Raw genomic sequence first — 21,058 nt, forward strand, 5'->3', positions numbered from 1 at the left:
CTATAATCCAAATATGAAGGGGAAATCAAAACACAGAGAGAGAAACAAGGACAATTTAACACTCAACAAGGTGATACACAGTAAAACAGACTCAGAAACACAAGCCATAAAAATATGTTACAACTTTAAAGCATGAAAGGGGAGAAGAGTCGGGCAGTAGTGCAGCGGGTTAAGTGCAGGTGGCACAAAGCACAAGGACCAGCATAATGATCCCAGTTCGAGCCCCCAGCTCCCTTACATGCAAGGGAGTTGCTTCAAAGGCAGTGAATCAGGTCTGGAGGTGTCTGTCTTTCTCTTCCCCCTCTGTCTTCCCCTACTCTCTCCATTTCTCTCTGTCCTATCCAACAACAACAGCAGCAATAACTACAACAATAAAACAACAAGGGCAACAAAAGGGAATAAATATAAAAAAAAAAATTTTAAGGGGGAGGAAGAAATGCTCAAGCAAAAAACAGTGAAACAACAGTTTTAAAACAACTCTATTAGATGTGTATATATGTTTATGTATAAACCATATATGTACTTTTATATATAACATACTTAACTGCATAGCTTTCAATGTCTTTTTTTTTTTTTTTTTTTTTAATACCAGAGCACTGGTCAGCTCTGGCTTGTGGTGCGGGAGATTGAACCTGGGACTTCAGAGCCCCAGGCTTGACAGTTTGTTTGCATAACCATTATTCTATCTACCCCCCCCCCAGCTTTCAATGTCTTAAATGTTATTTTCTCTCTAGTACTTTTTAATCTTTTATCTTTCTCATTCTTCTTATCTAATATAGTACCTTGAAGTTCTTCAAATTGGTGTTTGTATTCATGGCTTCTTGTTGTTACCAAATGACCTGCATTTCTCTAAAGGACAAATAGCAGATGTTTTTGCTCATATGTGCAATATAAAGAATGGATACACATGAAGTTATTTTTTTTTTAAGTAGTCAAGCCATCATCTCTAATACCTTGTGAAAACTATGATGGTTATACTTGGGGAGAGAGTGCAGAGCCAGAGGGAAGGGGGAGGACACAGAACTGTGGTGGTACGTGCAGTGTGGAATCATTTCCTTGTAAGCCATTATTAAATAACTAATAATTTTTAATTTTTTATATTTATTTATTCCCTTTTGTTGCCCTTGTTGTTTTATTGTTGTAGTTATTACTGATGTCATCTTTGTTGGATAGGAGAGAGAGAAATGGAGAGAGGAGGGGAAGATACAGAAGGGGAGAGAAAGATAGACACCTGCAGACCTGCCCCACCGCTTGTGAAGCAATTCCCCTGCAGGTGGGGAGCCAGGGGCATGAACTGGGATCCTTCCTCCGGACCTTGAACTAACAAATTAAAAAAAAAAAAAAAAAAAACCCTTAGTGTGGTCAGGGAGGTGGTGCAGTGAATAAGGCATTAGACTCTCAAGCCTGAGGTCCTGAGTTCAATTCCTAGAAGCACATGTACCAGAGTGATGTCTAGTTCTTTCTCTCTCTCCTATCTTTCTCACTAATGAATAAAAAAGTAAAAAAAAATTCTTAGTACTTCTAAGATAGTTACCAATATTCAAATTATTTTTGTCTTTTCAGAACAACAGCGCAAGGAAGATACTATTCCCAACACTAAATCCAGAACCAAGACTAAATCCAATCACAAGATGAAACCCAAATAGCACCCATAGCATGGCTGCACCTTACATAGCTCCCCACAGTGATCCTACCCCTCATAGGTCCCTATAGAGCTAGCAGTGTGGCTCACTGGAGACACCCCCTTTGCAACAAGGACTTATTTCCCCTTAAAAATCACAGTGATGACATGGAGATTAGTGCATTAGTTTATTTCCCAGATTAAAAACAGCTTATGCAAAAGTTGACTAGCCTCTTCAATTAATACCCTAAAGAAGGCTGGGGGAAAATGTGTCGATTTACATCAAGAAAATAATGCTTCATGGAGACTTTGAACTCTGCAGAAAGAGTAACAAATGGAACATTTTTTTTTTTCCAAATTGAGAAGAGGATTCTGAAAATGTCCCAAGGTGACTGCAACATTTTCAGATTTATTAGGAATGTCAAGCATTTTTCAGCTCTGAACTTCATAATGTCTCTAGGAAGGGGGTGGGGGAAGATATTGATACCTAAATTTCTTAAAAGATGAAACTGAAGCCCAGTGTCAAGAAGCTGATGGGTCTCCCCAAGCTTGCTGAATCTTAGTAGGTCAGCTGATAATGCTGATAGGCTACCAGGTTTCCTTCAGTGGGTCTGGTCCAACTGAATATTCACCAAGAATCTCTAGTTTTTGTTTTTCTTGCTTCATTTGTCTGCCCTATTCATGACCCTAGAGCTATCTAGACTTGAAATAATCTGCATACAAGTAGCAAAGGACCAGTGTGCATTCTGGGCAGTCACTCTGTAAGGGTGGTTCTTACTTTCTTGCTCCCAGCACACTTGCATTTGGTCTTACCTTTCTGGCTCCAAACACTCAGGATACATTTTCTGTGTGGGCTTTGGCTTCACAAATTTAGTGTTCCTTTGGATTTATCTCCTACCTTTGCCCATTCCTTAGACCTCAGAAATCCTGTCTCCAAAACTTCCAGCTTTATTTAGGCCCAGCCCCTGGCCAGGCCTTCCCCAAGCCATCATTAAAAGGCAAAAGGCATGCTATTGAAATCTTCCTGAGACCACTGCATGAAACATCAGTTTCTTTAGACAGCTGGCTATATTCATGGCCTAAAAGACAGGCAACACTCAGCTTATTGGCTCATGCACACAGTTTACATCTGCTGGGGTATAGCCAACCCTGTCCTTCACCTTCCCAAAGAGATTTTTAGATGATTCTTGCAGGTTTGGGGACTTGTTGGTGGAATTACAGAATAATTTTTCTGAATCTCTTACTTTACAGAAAGGAAGTATGTTTTTTGTTTGTTGCTTGCTTCCAGGCTTATTGCTGGGGTTTGGTGCCTGCTCTACAAATCCACTACTCCTGGTGGCCATTTTGTCCATTTTATTCAATAGAGTAGAAAAGTTGAGGGGGGGGAGATACAGAGGGAGAAAGAAAGATAGACACCTGTAGACCTGCTTCACCATTTGTGAAGCAACCCCAGTGCAGGTGGGTATCCAGGGGCTCAAGCCAGGATCCTTGCACTGGTCCTTGTGATTTGTACTATTTGTGCTTAACCCAGTGTGCCACTGCCCAGCCCTGAGAGATCATTTTCATACAAACCAGAAACTTCATTTCTGAGCATGAGATTCTTATCCCTCAGGATGGCATTTAGAGACTGAACCTCACACTTGATGGGGCTGGTGGGTGTTTGGCACCTTCTGAAGGGAAAATTCTGGTGAGTCTGACTGCAAAGTCCAAGCCCTCAGTTACAGTGCTATATGAATTCTGCAAGGTTAGGAGAAACTGATGTGCAGTTGATGACCCTTTTTCCAGAGGATTTGACTTACATTCTCTACTACTGCTCAGCTCAACTGCCAAGCAAATGCACTGACACATAAGCCAGAATTCTCTAGGACATCAGAGATCTTATAGTTCCAAACAGACTACCAAAGAACATTGGCACAGTCAAGAGTAATCTAGTGGGGTCCACTTAGCCAGAGTAATCCATGACCCCCAGTACAGAATGCAGGGATATTGTATGGGCCGCCCAGATTTACCAGGAGAATTTAGAATGACTTCTGTGGTGAGTCAAGATGACCCTGGCAACTGCAAGTCTCCTTAGGGTCACCACTTCCTGAAGATCTCAAATCCAACAGCTTGCACTACACCAGCCCTGAATGTACTCTCACATACTCATACAATAAATGCAAGTCTAGACAGACCAAAAAGTCAACTCCCAAACATCCTGGAATACTGTGGTTACAGAATTGTTAATAGGCGTGTCTCTCTCATAGCCATGTCATTTTGATCATGGTGGAACCTTATCCTTTGTATCAGCCTACTGCTAGCACAACACTGCATATTCCCTACACTGGTAAATTCATATGTTTAAACCCTAATTTCCATTAGGTATTAGGAGATGAAGCTTTTGAGAGATGATGAGGTACCAGTAGTGGAGTCGATATGAAAGGGATTAGTGAGTTTAGAGAAGAGGCCCCCAAGAGAGTTCCCTTCCTCCTCATGTCATGTGAGGTCACAGGAAGATGACTGTCTCTAAGAGGAAGAAGGTCCACACTTGATACCAAATCTACCAGCATCTTGATCTTTGATTTCCCAGTCTTCATAACTGTGAAACATACTTGTTTATTGTATCCTAATTGGCTGAACAAGGATACTACAATATAGTAAATTTCTTAGGAAACATGGTTTCCTAGTACTTGTTCTGGTTTGTGATTTTATTGCTCATCATTGAAAAGTCAGTAACCAGTTGGAAAGTAGCACCTGGGTCTTAGAAGAAGCCTCCATCACACAGCACCATCAGCTCTCTCTAGATTCTAAAGACTGACTATTCACTATACCATCACACCCCTATCAGTTTCATAACAACTTGTCCACATTAGTTAAACCCCCATCAAGTCCTCTCACCCCAATAGCAGGTGAATAACTGATCTTGGTAGATTTTATTACCTTCCTTTGGTTTACTCTGTATTTTGGCACTTCTGCATAGTTAGAGCTTTGATGACTGTAGTAGACTCTTCCACTGCCTCCATTAAAGAGAACACTTGGTGACTGAACACTGCAGCTCTCCTGCACCTAAAGATGGCCCCTAGGAGTAAGGACTGGAGAAACTTTTATAAGTGATTTTTTTTTCCAATCTGGATAAAATCACCTCTTGAAAACAAAATTCAAAATTATCTCGACAAATAGTAACCTCATAAATAGACTGTTGTATGAATATATAGGTTTTGAAATCATCTAGTAATCCTACATAATCCTCATAATCTTGTGAAGACACAGTGCTTGCCTCAGGTCCTAGGACAAACATAAAAGGAGCGAGCTAGAAGTTCTGGATTGTCCAGCTGGGGATGGAAGTGAAATATCTGATAGAAATGAAATAAGATTGGCATTATTATTTACTGCTATATAGCCAATACTGTTAGGATAGTCCTGGCTTTTTTAGTTGCTGTTGTTGTTTGGCAGAGTAAGAAGGAATATTGAAGTATTAAGTGATAACAAGATAAGTAAAGAATCCTTAACCTTTGGCCTGGTTTCTGTTACTTAGATGTAGTAAAAACAAAACATTTTGTCTTGGAAAGATAAAATGCTACAAAAATCTCTAGATAAACTACTGAGTGCTCAGGACTTGTTTTTCTCTCTAAAATAATAATCAGCAAGGTTTTATGGGATAACAGGTCTATAGGTGTCATTCTTAAAGAAATGTCACTTTATGGGTGTTTTGTGAAAAATATTTAAAAGTTTCCACTGGGGAAGGTATGAATCTATCTCCAAAGTAAAATAACATGATTGAAAAAAACAAAAGTGGTTTGAAGGAGAAAAATTACTGAATTGTGAAGCATTGGGGGCAGTTACGATTTGTCCAAGCCATATGTAGGTTCCTATTTTAAGCAGTATTTTATTGACATGATTTTTGTCATATTTTTGTAATGATAATAGTTTATGGTATTATTTTTATTGTTGTAGTTATTATTGTTGTTATTGATGTCATCATTGTAAGGTAGGATGGAGAGAAATGGTGAGAGGAGGAGAAAATAGAGAGGGGGAGAGAACGACACCTGCAGACCTGCTTCGCCATCTGTGAAGCGCCTCCCCTGCAAGTGGGGAGCTGGGGGCCTGAACCTGGATCCTTACGCCAGTCCTTGCACTTCGCACTTAACTTGCTACGCTACTGCTTGACATCCTATGGTGTTATTTTTAAAACACGTATAAAGTATTTTCTGTATAACTCAGCAAAATTAAATGGCTAATTTCTTCCCCTGAGAACACCTACTTCTGCAAATATAAGGTAGGTTCATGGAAAATAGGACTTATAGGAGACTAGTGACAATAGGTAGCAGCTGCACAAGAACAGTTTTCATGATGTGTACAGATCACATAATGTCACTTTTAAATGAGTGAGCTGATCAATTTGATACTAAAAATACATTAGTTCCATATTGATCGTGATTCCTCCTGAGACTTTTGTTTATTGGATAGAGACAGAGATAAATCAAGGTGGGGAGACAGGGAGACAGAGAGACACCTGCAGCCCTGCTTCACTGCTTGTGAAGCCTTCCCCCTACAGGTGGCGATCATGGGCTTAAACCTGGGTCCTTAAGCTGTATAATAATGTGAGCACTGAACCAGGTGTGCCACCACCTAGCTCCCTCTCTTGAGATTTTAAGTACTAAGTATCAGATAAATGTTTTGTACTTTTATTTATTTCTCCATCTTATGTTGGTATGCTTCTAGTTCTGCTTCTGGGATCCCTTCTGTTACATTGCTTGACGTTGTGATCTATTTACATGGTCATTCTGTTACATTGGTTTGGTCTCACTCCCCCGGCCTCTGGGAGATTTGGTTTAGCCCTTGCTAGTTTCCCACTTTTTCCTTCTCCCCACCCCCTATCCTACGTACTTCCTGGGTTCCTGACGCTGCCTCTGTAGGAGAAAGATGCAGGACAGATTTGGGTTGTTATTAGATTAAATTAGTTTTTTGAACCGTTCGCTTGTGAATAAAGAAATACTGCTTCTCCGCTCAGCCTTGTGTCCCTGATCCTCTGTCTCCTGCCGCAAAGCTAGCCCGGCCTAATGGCGCCCTGAACTTTGACTGACAATCTTAGAAAGGAGTCACCATAAAAAACAACCTCTTTAAAATTCTTTAATTAGGTATGGATTTCACATGCAGCCCAAGAAAATCTTGGTTTCTTATTCACTAGAGAACACTTAAATGTGACTGTGATGCAACTATCAGGAAGGAAGATGAAGTAGGGCATGTGAAGTTGAGTGTGGGAAGGGGATATGACTATGACATGTCATTAAGAAACTCAAGGTACTGAGTTGGGAAAAGCCTATATCCAAGTCTAGGATTACAATGGAGCAAGATTAGCTCATGAGAGAGTGTGAAGAAAGGGCCCTGAGAGCAGCAAAGGTTGTGCCAAAGGGGATAGGAGACAAAGGATAGGAGATAAAGGGCATTTAAACCAGATCTTTAGACATCAAACTTTAGTCCAGATTCTGTCCAGAGTAGAATGTAGTCTAAAGCTCTTTCTTGTACTTACAGATGACCCATATATGTTTGTGCACTTGTACTAACTTCTCAATTGTTACATCACCTCATTGCCTTCTCATGTCGGTTACTGGGACTATGTGCCAAGGACAGAAGGTCATACAGTGAGAATAAAGTGCACACTAGGTGGCCATTCTATGCCAGGTCCCCTGCTGCCACCTTATCCTCAGTTCCTCCTAGAGCATGGGGGAGTCTTTCTTTTTAGGATTCAGTGGCTCAACAGGTTTAGAATGACTGGGCAAGGGGAGACTTCCTTGAGTTCGATGGCTGGGAGATGACAAGAAATTGAGTAAATCACATGGCAAAGGTAAAACCACTGTAGAAGGTTTCTCTGAGGACAGAGACTGGAGGGTGTGCAGGTACCGAAGCTGAACAGCAGCTGGAGTACCTGATAGAATTTCAGCTGCCATCCTCAGGGACTCAGAGGCGGCCTTTTCTCCTTCTGCAGCGATCATCTAAAGGGCAGGTGCAAAGAAAAGCACAGTGATTCTTCTTTGTGCTAGGAAAATTTTAATCACTCATTATTCACAACCAACAAGTGCTAAGTAGATACTGAAGACAGAAACTTTAAGAAAACTTCCTTCTTACAAAAAAAAAAAAAAAAGATAGTGTCCTTTGGGATAAAAATGGATGTAACTGGAGAAGATTATGTTTAGTGAAGTAAGTAAGCAGGTGAAGGACAACTACTGGATGACTTCACTCACCTGTGGAATATAGGTAATTGAATACATTAACTTGAAAAAAATTCAACACATATTTTAAGACTGTGAGAGAACTATAATGGTTATTGTATGGGGGTTGGAACTGGGGGGCCCAGATCTATGGTGGTGGAAATGGTGTAGAACTATATCCCTATTTTTTTTATTTTGGCCTCCAGGGTTATTGCTGGGGCTCGGTGCCTGTACCATGAATCCACTGCTCCTGGTGGCCATTTTTTCCCCTTTGTTACCCTGTTGTTTTTTTTCTTATCATTGTTATTATTATTATTGCTGTCACCAATGTCGTCATTTTTTGGATAGGACAGAGAGAAATGGAGAGAGGAGGGGAAGACAGAGAGGGGGAGAGAAAGACAGACACCTGCAGACCCGCTTCACCGGAAGCGACTCCCCTGCAGGTGGGGAGCCAGGGGCTCGAACCCGGATCCCCATGCCGGTCCCTGCACCCTGTGCCACATACGCCCAACCCACTGCACCACCACCTGACCCCTCTATATCCCTATTTTTTTTATAATCTTATAAATCATTATGTCAGGATAAAAAAAAAGAATACTGCCTTCTTTCTTGGGTCAAGATCTAGGGAAGACTGATTATATTACAAATTATAATTTAGAGCAGAGTTTGTTGACTGTCTTGGCATGTATAGATGAAGTGTTAGGGGTATTATTATAATTTTATTAGTACTAACCAAGCTATTATGTCTAGCTAGCCTTGAAAGATTAGCAATATTTTACCATCTAGAGGAAAGGCTGGCTAGCAATCCAGACGAAGATGTTGAACCCAAGAATGGTAACTCCCAGCTCAACAAAATAAATGGGTTAACATTTCAGAAGGAAAAGCACTGAATTTACTGTTCAGAAGCCAGATTAGAGTTGGCAAAGAGGAGCAGACTGACAGGTCGAAAAGCACTGTCCCCAGGGAACCACCATCCTTATTTCCTCCCTCAACATTTATTTCCAACCCCTTCTCTGTGGTCAGGTTTTGCTGTTTTAGAAAAACCTGCTTCCCCTTCCATCCTCATGTTCCCAGCACCCCAGTATCCCCAAACCTTAAGGAGCTGTGGACAGCCATTTCTTTGCTTCTCATGGGCATGGCCTGAGGTGAGAGGGAAAGCAAAACCCTCTCTTGGTTCTGGCCTTAAGGAACTTGGACCCTAAACCTGGCTGTGTCCCACAAACTTGTATAGACACGTAGAGATCCAGACGTGGAGGTCACTAACCTAGTGGTGACAGAAGACTGATATTACCCATAAAGATATGCCAGCAGGAGAGAGAAGAAGAGTGAAATTAGAGGAGTCAGGCAGCGCTGGAACTAATAAAGAGCACAAGTTACCATGTGTGAGGACCCAAGTTCAAGTCCTCAGTCCTCATTTGTTGGGGGGATCTTCATAAGTGGTAGAGCAGTACTACAGGTATCTCTCTTTCTCATTCCACTTCCCCCTCTCTTTCTCTGTCTCTATCATAATAACTAATAAATAAAAAGGAATTAGAGGTCATAACTTTAAGGAGAGAATATGAAGGCAAGAGACTCAAGCAGGAGAACACGACTGCTTTACCCACAGCCTCAGAAGGATGATGAAACAAGAGAAGAGATGCCACCTTAGCTAGAAGATAGTAACAGACCCTAAGAGAACAATTTGATATGAATGTGGGGGGAGGGGAGAGTCAGGTTCTTCCTAGTGCATAGATGAATAAGAGGTAAGGAGCAAGAGGGGAGGTTCTCCTCTAGCAGTCCCTCTTTTGGATGCTCCAGCAGCCTTAGGGGGAGAAGGCCTGGTCAGGGCTGGCTTACCCGCACTTTGGCCTGTCTTTGTGCTTCTGCTTCTACTGCCAATGAGTGCTGGAGACCTGCTGGTAGCCTCACGTCCTTACTGAAAAAGAAAGTGGGTGTATTCATCAGAAAGTTTGATATATTTAATCCATTTTTCCTCTCTCATATTAATTAAATAGTGATTTATGAGATTATAAATTAATAGAAGTGTATATTAACACCATTCCCACCACCAAAGGTGGTGTCCCTACTCCCGCCCGCCCCCAGCGAAGCTGAACATCTACCATCACCCTCCACCCAGAGATTTTTACTTTGGTGCCATACTCCAAACTCAGTCAGATTCTGCTTTGAGTTTCCCTTTCTGTTCTTCTTTCTCAAGTTCTGTTTATGAGTGGGATCATTCCGCATGTTCAGCGGGGAAGCAATTAAAGAAGCCAGACCTTCCACCTTCTGCACACCACAGTGATCCTGCGTCCATACTCTCAGAGGAATAAAGAATAGGAAAGCTATCAAGGGAGGGTATTGGATATAGAGTCTGGTGATGGGAATTGTGTGGAACTGTTCCCCTCTTATCCTATGGTCTTGTCAATATTTCCATTTTATAAATAAAAAATAATAATAATAGCCAGGACTTTCATCCCCATGGCCACTCTCTCCACTGCTGTTTCATGATGAACATCAAATTCCAATTAAATAGCATGTGCCACTCTTAGGGCTAGAGTGGACAAGCATCTCAAGGGACATGGCCTCAAATGCAATTCTGGTATCACTGATGTCATGGTAGAGCCATGATATATTTTTTTTTACTAGGTCCCTGATCAGCTCTGGCTGACAGTGGTGCTAGGGATTAAACCTGGGACCGGGGAGCCTCAGGCATGAAAGTCTGTTTGCAGAACCATTATACTACCTCCCCCACCCCTTGCACCCCACCATAATTTTTTCTTTATGAGTAGAAAAGATTTTGTATTGATGAATTGCTATGATTTCCCCTACTTTAAGTTAACTCTCAATCCCAGCTATTAATCCCCTAAAGAGCCATGTTGCGAAAATTTTAAAAACTCAACTAAACTTAAAAAAAGAAAATTGAGCTTAAAAAGGTCAATACTTATATCACATAAATGACAGGATTATTTTTATCTTGAGTGTAATAATGAAAAATATGAACAGATGGAAAACCATCTGGAAGTTCCTTAAAAAACATGGAGTTTATAAAAATTCTACTTCTAGGGGTTCGGGCGTTAGCACAGTGAGTTAAGCGCACATGGCGCCAAGCGCAAGGACTGGAGTAAGGATCCTGGTTCGAGCCCCCAGCTCCCCACCTGCAGGGGAGTCGCTTCGCAAGCGATGAAGCAAGTCTGCAGGAGTCTTTCTCTCCCCCTCTCTGTCTTCTCCTCCTCTCTCCATTTCTCTCTGTCCTATCCAACAACGATGATATCAATAACAGCATCAATAAAACAAGGGCAACAAAAGGGGAAAAAAATTTAAATTGTACTTCTAGGTCTGTAGCCAAAAGCAAGTTGAAAGCATGACCACACAAAAACTTGCATACAAATGTTCATTTACTGCAATATTTGTAACAGCCCAAAAGTAAAAACAAATGTCTGCCAACTGATGAATAGTTAAGTAGATTTTATAGCTATACAATGGAATAGTACTCAACCATAAAGAGAGAGAAATTCTGATTCACACTGTCCCATAAATAAACCTTGAAAATATTATGCTAAATTGAAGAAACTAGATATAAAAAGTTGTATGTTGTATGATTGCAGTTAGACAAACTGTCTAGGTAACTCAACACAGAGTAGTTGAAGGGCTGGGGGAAGAAGGGGTTTAGTGGGGGCAGACTTTGAGGGGTAATGAAAATGTACTGAAATAGGGAGTCAGGCAGTAGTGTAGCGGGTTAAGTGCACGTGGCGAAAATGTACTGAAATTAGATGGTAGTGACAGTTGCACAATTCTGTGAGTATTCTAAAAATCAGAGTTGTACTTGGTTTTTAAAATAGTAGTTTTTATGTTAAATGGATTTTATATTAATATTTTTTTTCAATTCAGGCAGAAAACCTTGAAAAGTAATTTTCCCAAATGTTACATTGTCTATGAGATAAATTAGGTATTTTTTTTCCAAATGTGTGACATAGTACCCATTCAATAAAAGTAATTCTTCAAGTAAAAAAAAAATTAAATTAAACCAAAATAATTCCCTTCATTATCTTGTTTTTCCCAGTGAATTTCCTACCCACATTTCTGTTCTCTCCACTTTGATCCCCCATATGCAGGTCACTGAATCCAAGGCAATCTGTGGAAAGAAAAGTTCAGATGCCAATGAAACCTTCAAGTAGGATTAAGTACTCCTAGGCACTAAAGAAAAACATATATATATGTGTGTGTAGTTTTTATTTATTTATTTACTTATTTATTTCTGAAGGAACTGTTCTTCCCTGTTCTGTTAATTTCACTGTACTGTTCAATAAATACTTGTCAAAGTATAAATGGTGTAGTGAACTGAATAATGGTTCCCAAAGACAAGAAAGTCCTAATGCCTAGAATGTGTGAATATAATTTGAAAAGAGACTTTGCAGATATGATTAAATTAGATCTTAAAATGGGGCAAATATTCTGGATGGTCCTGGTGGGCCCTTAATGCAATTCTATTTTTTTCTCAAAAGAAGGAAGCAACTATAAGTGAGAAGAAGGTGATATGATAATAGCAGCAGAAGCTGGAGTGATGTATTTTAAAGATGTAGGAAGAAGCAACAAGCTAAGTAATACAACTAGAGGCTGAAAATACCAGGAAAATAGATTTACCAAGAAACAGAAAAGGTAACCTGTTGATACCTTAACTTGGGCCCAGTAAAATGGATTTGGAGTTTTGGCCTTTAAGACTATAGAATAACTTAGTGTTAATTTAAATCACCAAGTTTATGGCAATTTATTATAGAAGCAGTAGGAAACAAGTCCAGGTGGTTGGTTTGCTAGGTATTTGTTAATTTTTTTTAAAAAAAACATATACTAAATATTCTTTTTATTAGAGAGCTAGAATGTCTTTTCTCTCTCCCAAATGGTTTTTACTTCCTACTGTTCCTTAGGATGGGCAAGAAAAAGAACTGAGTGTTCTGGAAAGGAAAGTCAAAACATAGAATTCTGCATGTGGGCTTAAACTTTTCCCTTTTTAGTTATGTCTGATGATTTTTAGTGACTGAATAAAAACCCAAGATTATTTATCTCACATATGGAAATCCATAGGCTATAAATCAGTGGGACAAGGGCAAGTATGAATGTCCAGAAGCAGGAACATTGGTGAATGATCAAATCAATCATGATCAATGCTTTTGTGTCTTTCTATTGGAAACCTACCCCATTAGCCTTCAATCAGAGGTGACATGTCCCTTCCTGACTAAATTCTAGGCCAGGGTACCACATGGCCTCAATGATAGTCTCCATTACTGCTGGTAACTGCCACTTGACCAACCAGTTGCCTGGAATCCTGATTTGTTCTCACCTGTCTTCTTAGTACCTTTACTAACTTGCAGCAAGAAGCAAAGCTGTCCACCCTTCCCATGAACGAGATTACTGATCTTACTGCTTACAGGCTAGTTGATGCTTCTAGGCCCTTCTATTCCTGATTCCAAATCAGTTTAAATCTAGACAATTGACTGGGAAATTAGTCATGGAAAACTCTGTGACATCTAACCTCCTTCTATCTACAAGTCTTCTTTGAACAGATTTATCTTTTCATTTTTCAGATTATCTTTTCACTTTTTACTTCTCTCCTGGTAGACTGAAGTTCCCAGAGGCTATGCCTCATCATCTTTGAGTATTACCCACCCTTGCCAGCATCTACTCCTATTTTTGTGTGCTAGATGGATACTCCACAAGGAGTTTAAAGCCACTGGGGAAAGGGTGAGAGCAAAAACAGGCAATAACTAACTAACCACACCAGACTGGCAACTTTGGTTAGTTCAGGATGGATTTGGCTACCTCTCATTTAGCTAGAAGCTCATGAAGGGTTGGCACCCTCAACAGCAATGCATAAAAGATTCAGTATGTGGTCAATGATGAAATGAAAATAAGATAAAGAGCTATTTCAACATATTTAGTGTTAAATTTATTAAGTACCTTGACGTCTTGGGCAATGCTCTTCCTTTCTAGAAGAATTTCCGTGAGAGATCGATGAGCAAGGAGACGTTTCATGGTTGTTTGTACAAGAAACTGGACAGCTTTGGACACATGGGCAAGACTACTTAGAAGAAGGGAGGCATTTTCCATTCGGTAGTAGCAGATAGCATCTACCTCCATTATAAACATGTCTTTGGTCACAACCTAGGAAGAAAGAAAAGTTTGGATGGTGGGCCTTCTCTATGAGGAGCCTTAGAAGCTGTGTTCTAAGGGTGTTTATTTTTTATCAGAGTAATATTATAACAAGGAAAAATGTGCTCGAGCCATCCTTTATTTTATATATATATGAAAATTATGGAGCTTTTTTTTAATGCATTAAAGACTGAGGATATAGCACATTGGGCTTGCATATCTGAGACTTCAGAGATCCCGATTCAATCCCTGGCACTATTATATAATAGAGTTGAATGGTGCCCTGTTCTCTTTCTCACTTTCATTAGATACACTAAAGAACTCTTCAACCAATATAAAATATTCATTGAACTCTTTAGTGTATCCAATGAAAGAGAAAGACCAGGGAGTGCTATGGCAGAAACTCTGGTGTGTGGGGTCCCTCCCTTTCTTGATATCTTAATTTTTTAATAAAAAAATCAGTCTGGGAGTAGTAAGAATGTGCATGCACAAGGACCTGGCACATCAATAAATAAATAAACAAACAAACACATTTGGGACACAAGTACTCTGAGCCATTGCTAACTAGGTATACACTAGATGACTGATTTGTGATACACATTAGCAGACTAAAAGGATGCAAGCTCTCAACATTTACATCTTCAATTATTTATTACAAGAACATTTTAAGGGTTTAATGGGTGGGATTTTTTTTTCACAGTATTTCTTATTATAATGAAACACTGAAAATGATATCACAGTATGGAATTGGTTGAAAACATTATAGTAAACCTATGCAATGAAATATTATGGGTACATTTTAAACAAACATAGAAAGTAATGAAAAGATGTTCACAAAGATTGTTGAATGGGGAATAAAAGGCATTTTACAAGATAATATGTATGGCATACATATTGATTTATCTGTAAATTTAATCATATTTATTTTTGCCCTCTTGGACCAAAGCTGAAAGCCCAGAAGTTTAAAATGTAGAAAGGAAGCAAAATCCAACATGTGATTTACCTCATGAAAGGGTATCTCCAAGGTTTGGAGACGAAGATCAACCTTGTGGTAAGTGTCCAAGCAGGGCAAAAAGAAGAAAAGACCTAAAAATGAGGGAGGGTGGAGAGAAAGGTGGATGGCCAGCATGGAGGTTGTTTGGGGGGGGTATCTTTTTCAAGATCTGGCTGTGCATTGCAGTGTGTTGTGTGGCCTCCAACTGCACCACTGTGCCGTCTCCCCACCTTCCCACCCCAGCCCCAGTTTGTTGTTGCTATGATTACCATAGAAATTGTTCTTCAGTCTGAGACACTTGCTCCAGGAGAAAAAGCAAAAACAGGGATTATCCCTAGCAAGATCATCCCTAGCAAGATTATCCCTAGCTAGAAGATCACCTTGGTGCTGACAATAACATGTCTATCTCCTTCACTAGATTCAAATTTCCTAGCAAGTTTTAAGTACTACTGTTAGCCCAAGAATCTGACTTCTAAGTACACAATAAAATTGTGGGTTTTTAAAAAAATATTTATTTTTAGTGGGTAAGCTAGACTTTGGTTCTCTTGCAACCTCATATGAAATAATTTTTTAAGAACATACTTTAATATTTTTATGAAAAAAGGTGGGGAGGAAAGAGAGAGAGAGACTCATATAGCCAGAGCATATTTAGTGATGGGACTAAGTTTGGGACTTTTTGTGTGCAAGTCTTATGTGTTACCAGTGCTCCATTTCCCTAGGGCTCTATAAAATTATCTTTGGGCACCAAGTGGTGGCGTACCTGGTTGAGCGTACATGTTACAATGCGTGAGGACCTGGGAAAGCTTTGCAAGTGGTGAAGCAGTGTTTCGGGAGACTCTGCCTCTCTCCTTCTCTATTACCCCCTTCCCTCTCAATTTCTGGCTGTCTCTATCCAATACTTAAATAAAGATAAAAATTTAAATATATATCTTTGAGTATTTTTTTATCAGTGTGTATATAAAGATGAAAAAGTTTGGGGAGCCAGGTGGTAGTGCACCTGGTTGAGCACACATGTTACAATGAGCAAGGACCCAGGTTCTAGCACCTGGTCCCCACCTGCAGGAGGAAAGCTTTGCAAGTGATGGAGCAGGGCTACAGGTGTCTCTCTCTCTCTCTCTGTCTCCCCCACCCTCTCTATTTCTGACTGTCTCTATCCAGTAAATAAAGATAATAATAATAAAAAAAATTTGGACCCAGCAACCTCCATGTAATATCTCTTAAAATGTGAGTGCTGGCATTCAGGACAATATGACATTTCCATATTGGTTGGTTAGTTATATGGACCTACTATAATACACAGGATAAATGGACAATGAATATTTTATATTGCTTGAAATTTTCTCTTAAAACTTGACATATAGCATTATGTAAAGTAAAGCTGTACTACTATATGTTAATATAGTACATACTGTGATTTGATTGCCATTGTTGGGACCATTAGCATACCCATCATACACCCTCTAATTGTCTTTTCTTCTCAGCAACTGGAATAAATTCTGGTCTCTTAGCAAGTGTGAGCATTATAATGTAGTATTATATCTATTATTCCACTGCTAAGGCTTATTCGCTACATATCTATCTCCCATTTCCAACAACAGAAATGGAACACGAATGGACCTTAAGTGCCTTGTACTAAGCAAAATAAATCAGAGAAAGACAAGTACTGTATGATAATACTTACATGAGGAATCTATAAAAAGCCAAACTCACAGAAACGTAGAGCAAAAGGACAGTTTCCAGAGAACAGGGATTGGTGATACTTGGACAGAACAGATGATGTTTAAAGTGTACAAACTTCTCAGTAGAGTGAACACTGTCAAGTATGAAGGGATAGTAGTAGCAAGGTTTTCTTAGAGCCAATGTTTTACTGAAACTAGCAGCACCTCAACACCTGGAGCCAGGGTCTGAGAAACAGCGTAGGCTATTAGCCCTTCCCAGCCCCATGAGGAAGGGGATACCAAAATCCAGCCTCTGTTTTCGGATCTTCAAATTCTGATATGTATCTCCTAGAGTGCTCTCTAATCTCTTTTTGTTTCCATAAACATGGCTTGGAAACTGGACCCTTTCCAACATAGCCACAGTGGGACTTTGTTCCTTACGCATTTCTGACCTGCTAGTATGTTCAAACCCCAATTACTAGACTTCTCAGACTAACTTTACTTCTATCTGTGTTCCATAACCAGTCTGCAAATCAGGACAATTCCACTGGACTTTAAAGGTCCTAGAATATAGAGACCAGGTCTCATTCATCCATCTTTGTATCCCCAGAAAATATAGAAAGTGTCCAAATGTGGAAAGTTTTTCAGTTCCACCAATTGAAAGTCAATTTGTTCCTTTGCCCCTCTCCCATGTTTTTCCTTAACCCTTTAGTTTCTGAACTAGTTCAGCTTTCTCCTGAGAATTCACTGGACTTTAACCTAGCATGTTCTACTCAAACCATTGCTTATCCATGGGTTCCAAGCCCACTTGCTACTCCAATCAAGCTGGCTCTGGCATTTGACTCTGTGTCCATCACTCTTGGTCACTGTCACCTGGCGAGCTCTTAAAGAATCTCTTAGTACCTTTTGTTACAAGTAGTAGATTAGAAAAAACAGATATCATGAGTCAAGTTATTTCATGCAATCCAAGGACCATAACCCACCTAAATGTGGATTAAAGCAACTCAAAAGTCCATAGGAATAAAAACGATGCTTCTTACCAGGACCTTTGGCTCTTCCAGGAAGCAGATGTCCTAGTCGGAATATAATTACTCTCTCATACTCCTGGACAACCTAATGGGAAATGTAATAATTATGAATTACTCCAAGAAAGAAAAAAAATTTTCAAGAGACCTTGGTACAAGAGGAATCCTATTATCAATCTTTTGTTTTGAGAATCAAGAAAAAACTATCAACAGTTATATTTTTCAGAATACACACACACACACACACACACACACACACACAGACAGATATACTTCTACTAGATACAGAAAGGCATACAAAGTGAAAAAGACCATGGCATCAAAAGTTTCCTTCAGTGCAGTGGGGGATGGGCTTGAACTTGGGTCATATATATGACAAAGCACACTACCAAAGTGATCTGTTTCACTGGCCCAGAATCTACTCTTAGTAATTCTAGAATTTCAGAAACCAGGGGAAATACATTGGCAAATTAATTGTTGAGCTCAGGGGGATAATTTTGATTAAAGAGTGGTGGTTGTCTTCCATATGCTTCCACTATGTCTAGTATTCCCTAAATCAAAGTCCAGGAGGAATTCACAGTGACATTTGAGGAAGGGTTTTGTTTTCGTTTTTCTTTTTTCATCACCAGGGGCTTGATACCTGCACAACGAATCCACTGTTCCCTGCAGTCATTTTTTCCCTTTAAAAAAGTTATGATATAAGATGAGAGAGGGAGAAAGAAAGACATCTGCAGCCTGCTCCACAACTTGTGAAACTTTCCCCATACAAGTGGAAACAAGGAGCTTGAACTTGAGTCCTTATATATGGTAATTTGTGCGCTTTACTGGCTGAGCCACCACCCAAACCCTCCCAGCCCAATTTTCACTCTATATTTACAGAGACCGAGACACACACCAAAGCACAACTCCAACATCTATGGGGTTTTCTTTCTAGGGTTTCCATGTGGTGCCTGGGATCAACCTCAAGCCTCATACATGCATGGCATGTGCTCTACCCCTGAGACACCTCTTGGGTTCCCTGAGCAGATTCACAAAGATTCTGGAATCTCTACTGGAAGGTGAGAGGGTAAGAATGTTCCATGTAGAGTAAACCACATTCAACAAAACAGAGGAGAGGCCAGGGTGGTCAGTGAGAGGCTCCACAAAATTGCTATGGGGTCATCATGAAATCTCACCTTTATGCAGAACCAGATAGAAAAGGGGAAGGTCATGATGATGAAGAGCAGGAATGCAAGGACTAGAAGCCACTCACAGACACCTAAACCAGAGGACTTGATACCTAAAAATAAATAAGAAGAAAAACAGGATAATTATAAAAATTATAATAGAAATCAAGGGACCAAGTTCTTATCCCTATTTTGTGGAAAGAACCCGCCTACTATCCATCACATGGTTAGTAAGAGACAGAAACTTAAACTTCTCTACTGGTACTAACACCTTCAGTTTTCAGAAAGAATGATTATCCCAAGGAAAGTTTACAATGCTTTCAGTTAAGACAGAAAGGGAAGAGGAGGGAACAAGGAAAAAAAAACACTCAATACTTCAAGTTATCCAGAACCACCAACTCCTAAGTGTCTTTACTTAAATTAGGTTTGTCATTCTGTCACCAGTGTCTTAAGGACCAGAATTATTGCCCCAACCGTTGTTTCTCAGGAAACTGAGATAACGCACACCTCAAGAGTGTCAGCTAAGTAATTCCTCCACCTTTCCTCCCCATTTAATCTTTTGTTGGAAAATGAGCAAGCACTACCTTCCCCCTCCCTTATTGTTTAACTTGGTAGAAGATAGTGTCTATAATTAATTTTCTGTTCCTCAATCAGCTTGGTGAAGAGTGTAAAACGCTCCTCCTACTTTGGCCAAAGAATAAATTTTTGTGTTTTAGCTCTCACCTCACAGACTCAAAAGAGCTATAGGCAACACCTCCAGAGTTACAAAAAACCAACTGGAAAAAAAAAGGGGGGGGAGGCAACCCATTGTCATGCTGGTTGTTGGACTGCATTCTGAGCCAGGCGCCTTCAGGCTACACTGAGCTGGTTGTTGCACATCTGGCCCTCGGGCACCTGCCCCCTGCCTCCTCGTCCCCCCACAGCTGCCCGCCTACCCTCATCGGGCCGCTCGCTCTCCAGCAGCGCCCCCAGCTCGGTGCCCTCCTCCCCGGGCTCGCGGACCTCATCCACGTCCACCACCGTGGCTGCCTGCGCGCGGGGCGCCCCAGGGCTCCCCTCACGCCGCGTATCCCGGCGCCCGCGGCCCCCGCCCCTCTCTGCCTTCGCCTTCTTGTTCTCCTTCGGGGGCGACCCGCTGCCTCTCCCCCGGGGCTCCCTCGTGGCGCTCCGAGTCCGTCTGTCCATCCTCAGATGTTCGCTGTGGGGCTGCGGGGCGCGCCTCGCGAGAACTTTAAAGACCATCGGTGGGGGCGGGAATCTAATGGGGCAGAGGCGGGACCCTTATGACTTCTTCAGTTTACAAATTAATTAGATCTAGAGTCCTAGCTAGATTATTATTTTTTCCAGTGCTTGTTTCCCCACTCCGGACTAGAAAGAGAGACAGGGAGACTGCGCCAAAGCTCTTCCTTGTGAAGTGGGGACTTGGCCTTGCTTTCCCAACTGAGCAATCTTGCTGGCCTCTAGCTAGAAACTTAAACCAGAAAGGATCATTTCTTTTTTTTTTTTTTTTTTTTTTTTTTACTACAAGAGTTGCCAGCATTTCTGATCAGATGATATTCTCAAGCCTGTCCTCTGTGCCCCCACTGGGCTAAAGGAATCTCTCACCGGAAGAATTACATGACAAAAGGCCCTTTGTGCTGGAGTCTGTGTTGCTTTGTGTCTGCCTTTGTGCTGGGGGCTTGTGGTCTGTTTCCTTTGCTGTGGGACCACTCACACGTTACATAGTAATTATTTTATTGTCCCAATTCCTATATAAAGTACAAGTACTTGATTGTCTCATAAGTCTGTTGGGAAGATGAGTGGAAATACCTGAGGAACCGCATCACATTCCAGTGTAAAAAGGTCAACACAGCCACTCCCAAAGGCTGGAGAAGGCTCCAGCTGGCTGGCTTCAGCTTCTCTGTTTTCTTCTAGATTCCTTTTTAATTGAAAGCACTGATCATCCCTTTGTTGAAAAATGTTATATGGACACATTTTAAAACTCCTAATACTTTACTCCTTGTTTAGATTTATTAGGAGATTGACATCTGTGGTGGGGTAGTAGGTCACTAAATGAGAAGACCTATTAAAGTTGCTGACTCTTAAGTGGTGCTTTCAAGACAAAAGATCACGAAAGATTTTATGACTTTCTAAGTTAAAATACTTATTCCTATTTAGTGTTTTGAAATATGTCCATGTGGGTGAACGAAGGCATGAATATTAACTTAAATGAATTATTTCATGGGAAAATGAATTCATAGAAATGAAAGTAAAACTGCAAATGTTATCATTTAAGTGGAAGAA

At 40.5% G+C, this 21,058-nt stretch overlaps 2 protein-coding genes across 5 annotated transcripts in view; one reads left to right on the top strand and one right to left on the bottom strand.

Moving 5' to 3' along the window:
- AXDND1 (axonemal dynein light chain domain containing 1) overlaps positions 1-1,842 on the top strand; it is a 103,352-nt gene extending 101,510 nt beyond the window's left edge. For all 3 annotated transcript variants that reach the window (XM_060197761.1, XM_060197763.1, XM_060197762.1), the window contains exon 26: positions 1,564-1,842. In XM_060197761.1, coding sequence (XP_060053744.1) covers positions 1,564-1,646 — 83 coding nt within the window. In that variant the 3' untranslated portion in view covers positions 1,647-1,842. The remainder of the gene's footprint in view (positions 1-1,563) is intronic.
- Positions 1,843-6,716: 4,874 nt separating this feature from the next.
- On the bottom strand, positions 6,717-20,207 carry NPHS2 (NPHS2 stomatin family member, podocin). Of its 2 annotated transcripts, XM_007525855.3 has the most exons (8): positions 19,711-20,200; positions 18,785-18,888; positions 17,625-17,697; positions 14,936-15,018; positions 13,741-13,944; positions 11,865-11,920; positions 9,646-9,724; positions 6,717-7,593 (listed from the first exon to the last, which is right to left on the bottom strand). In XM_007525855.3, exons 1-8 carry the CDS (start codon positions 20,015-20,017, stop codon positions 7,315-7,317), a joined length of 1,185 nt encoding a protein of 394 aa, XP_007525917.2. In that variant the 5' UTR covers positions 20,018-20,200; the 3' UTR covers positions 6,717-7,314. The 2 variants fall into 2 exon arrangements, with proteins under 2 accessions (XP_007525917.2, XP_060053749.1); XM_060197766.1 differs by lacking the exons at positions 14,936-15,018; positions 17,625-17,697 and having other exon boundaries at positions 19,711-20,207.
- Positions 20,208-21,058: the final 851 nt, after the last annotated feature.

Source organism: Erinaceus europaeus, chromosome 9 (assembly GCF_950295315.1).
Source record: "Erinaceus europaeus chromosome 9, mEriEur2.1, whole genome shotgun sequence".
NCBI classification, from domain to species: Eukaryota; Metazoa; Chordata; class Mammalia; order Eulipotyphla; family Erinaceidae; genus Erinaceus; species Erinaceus europaeus.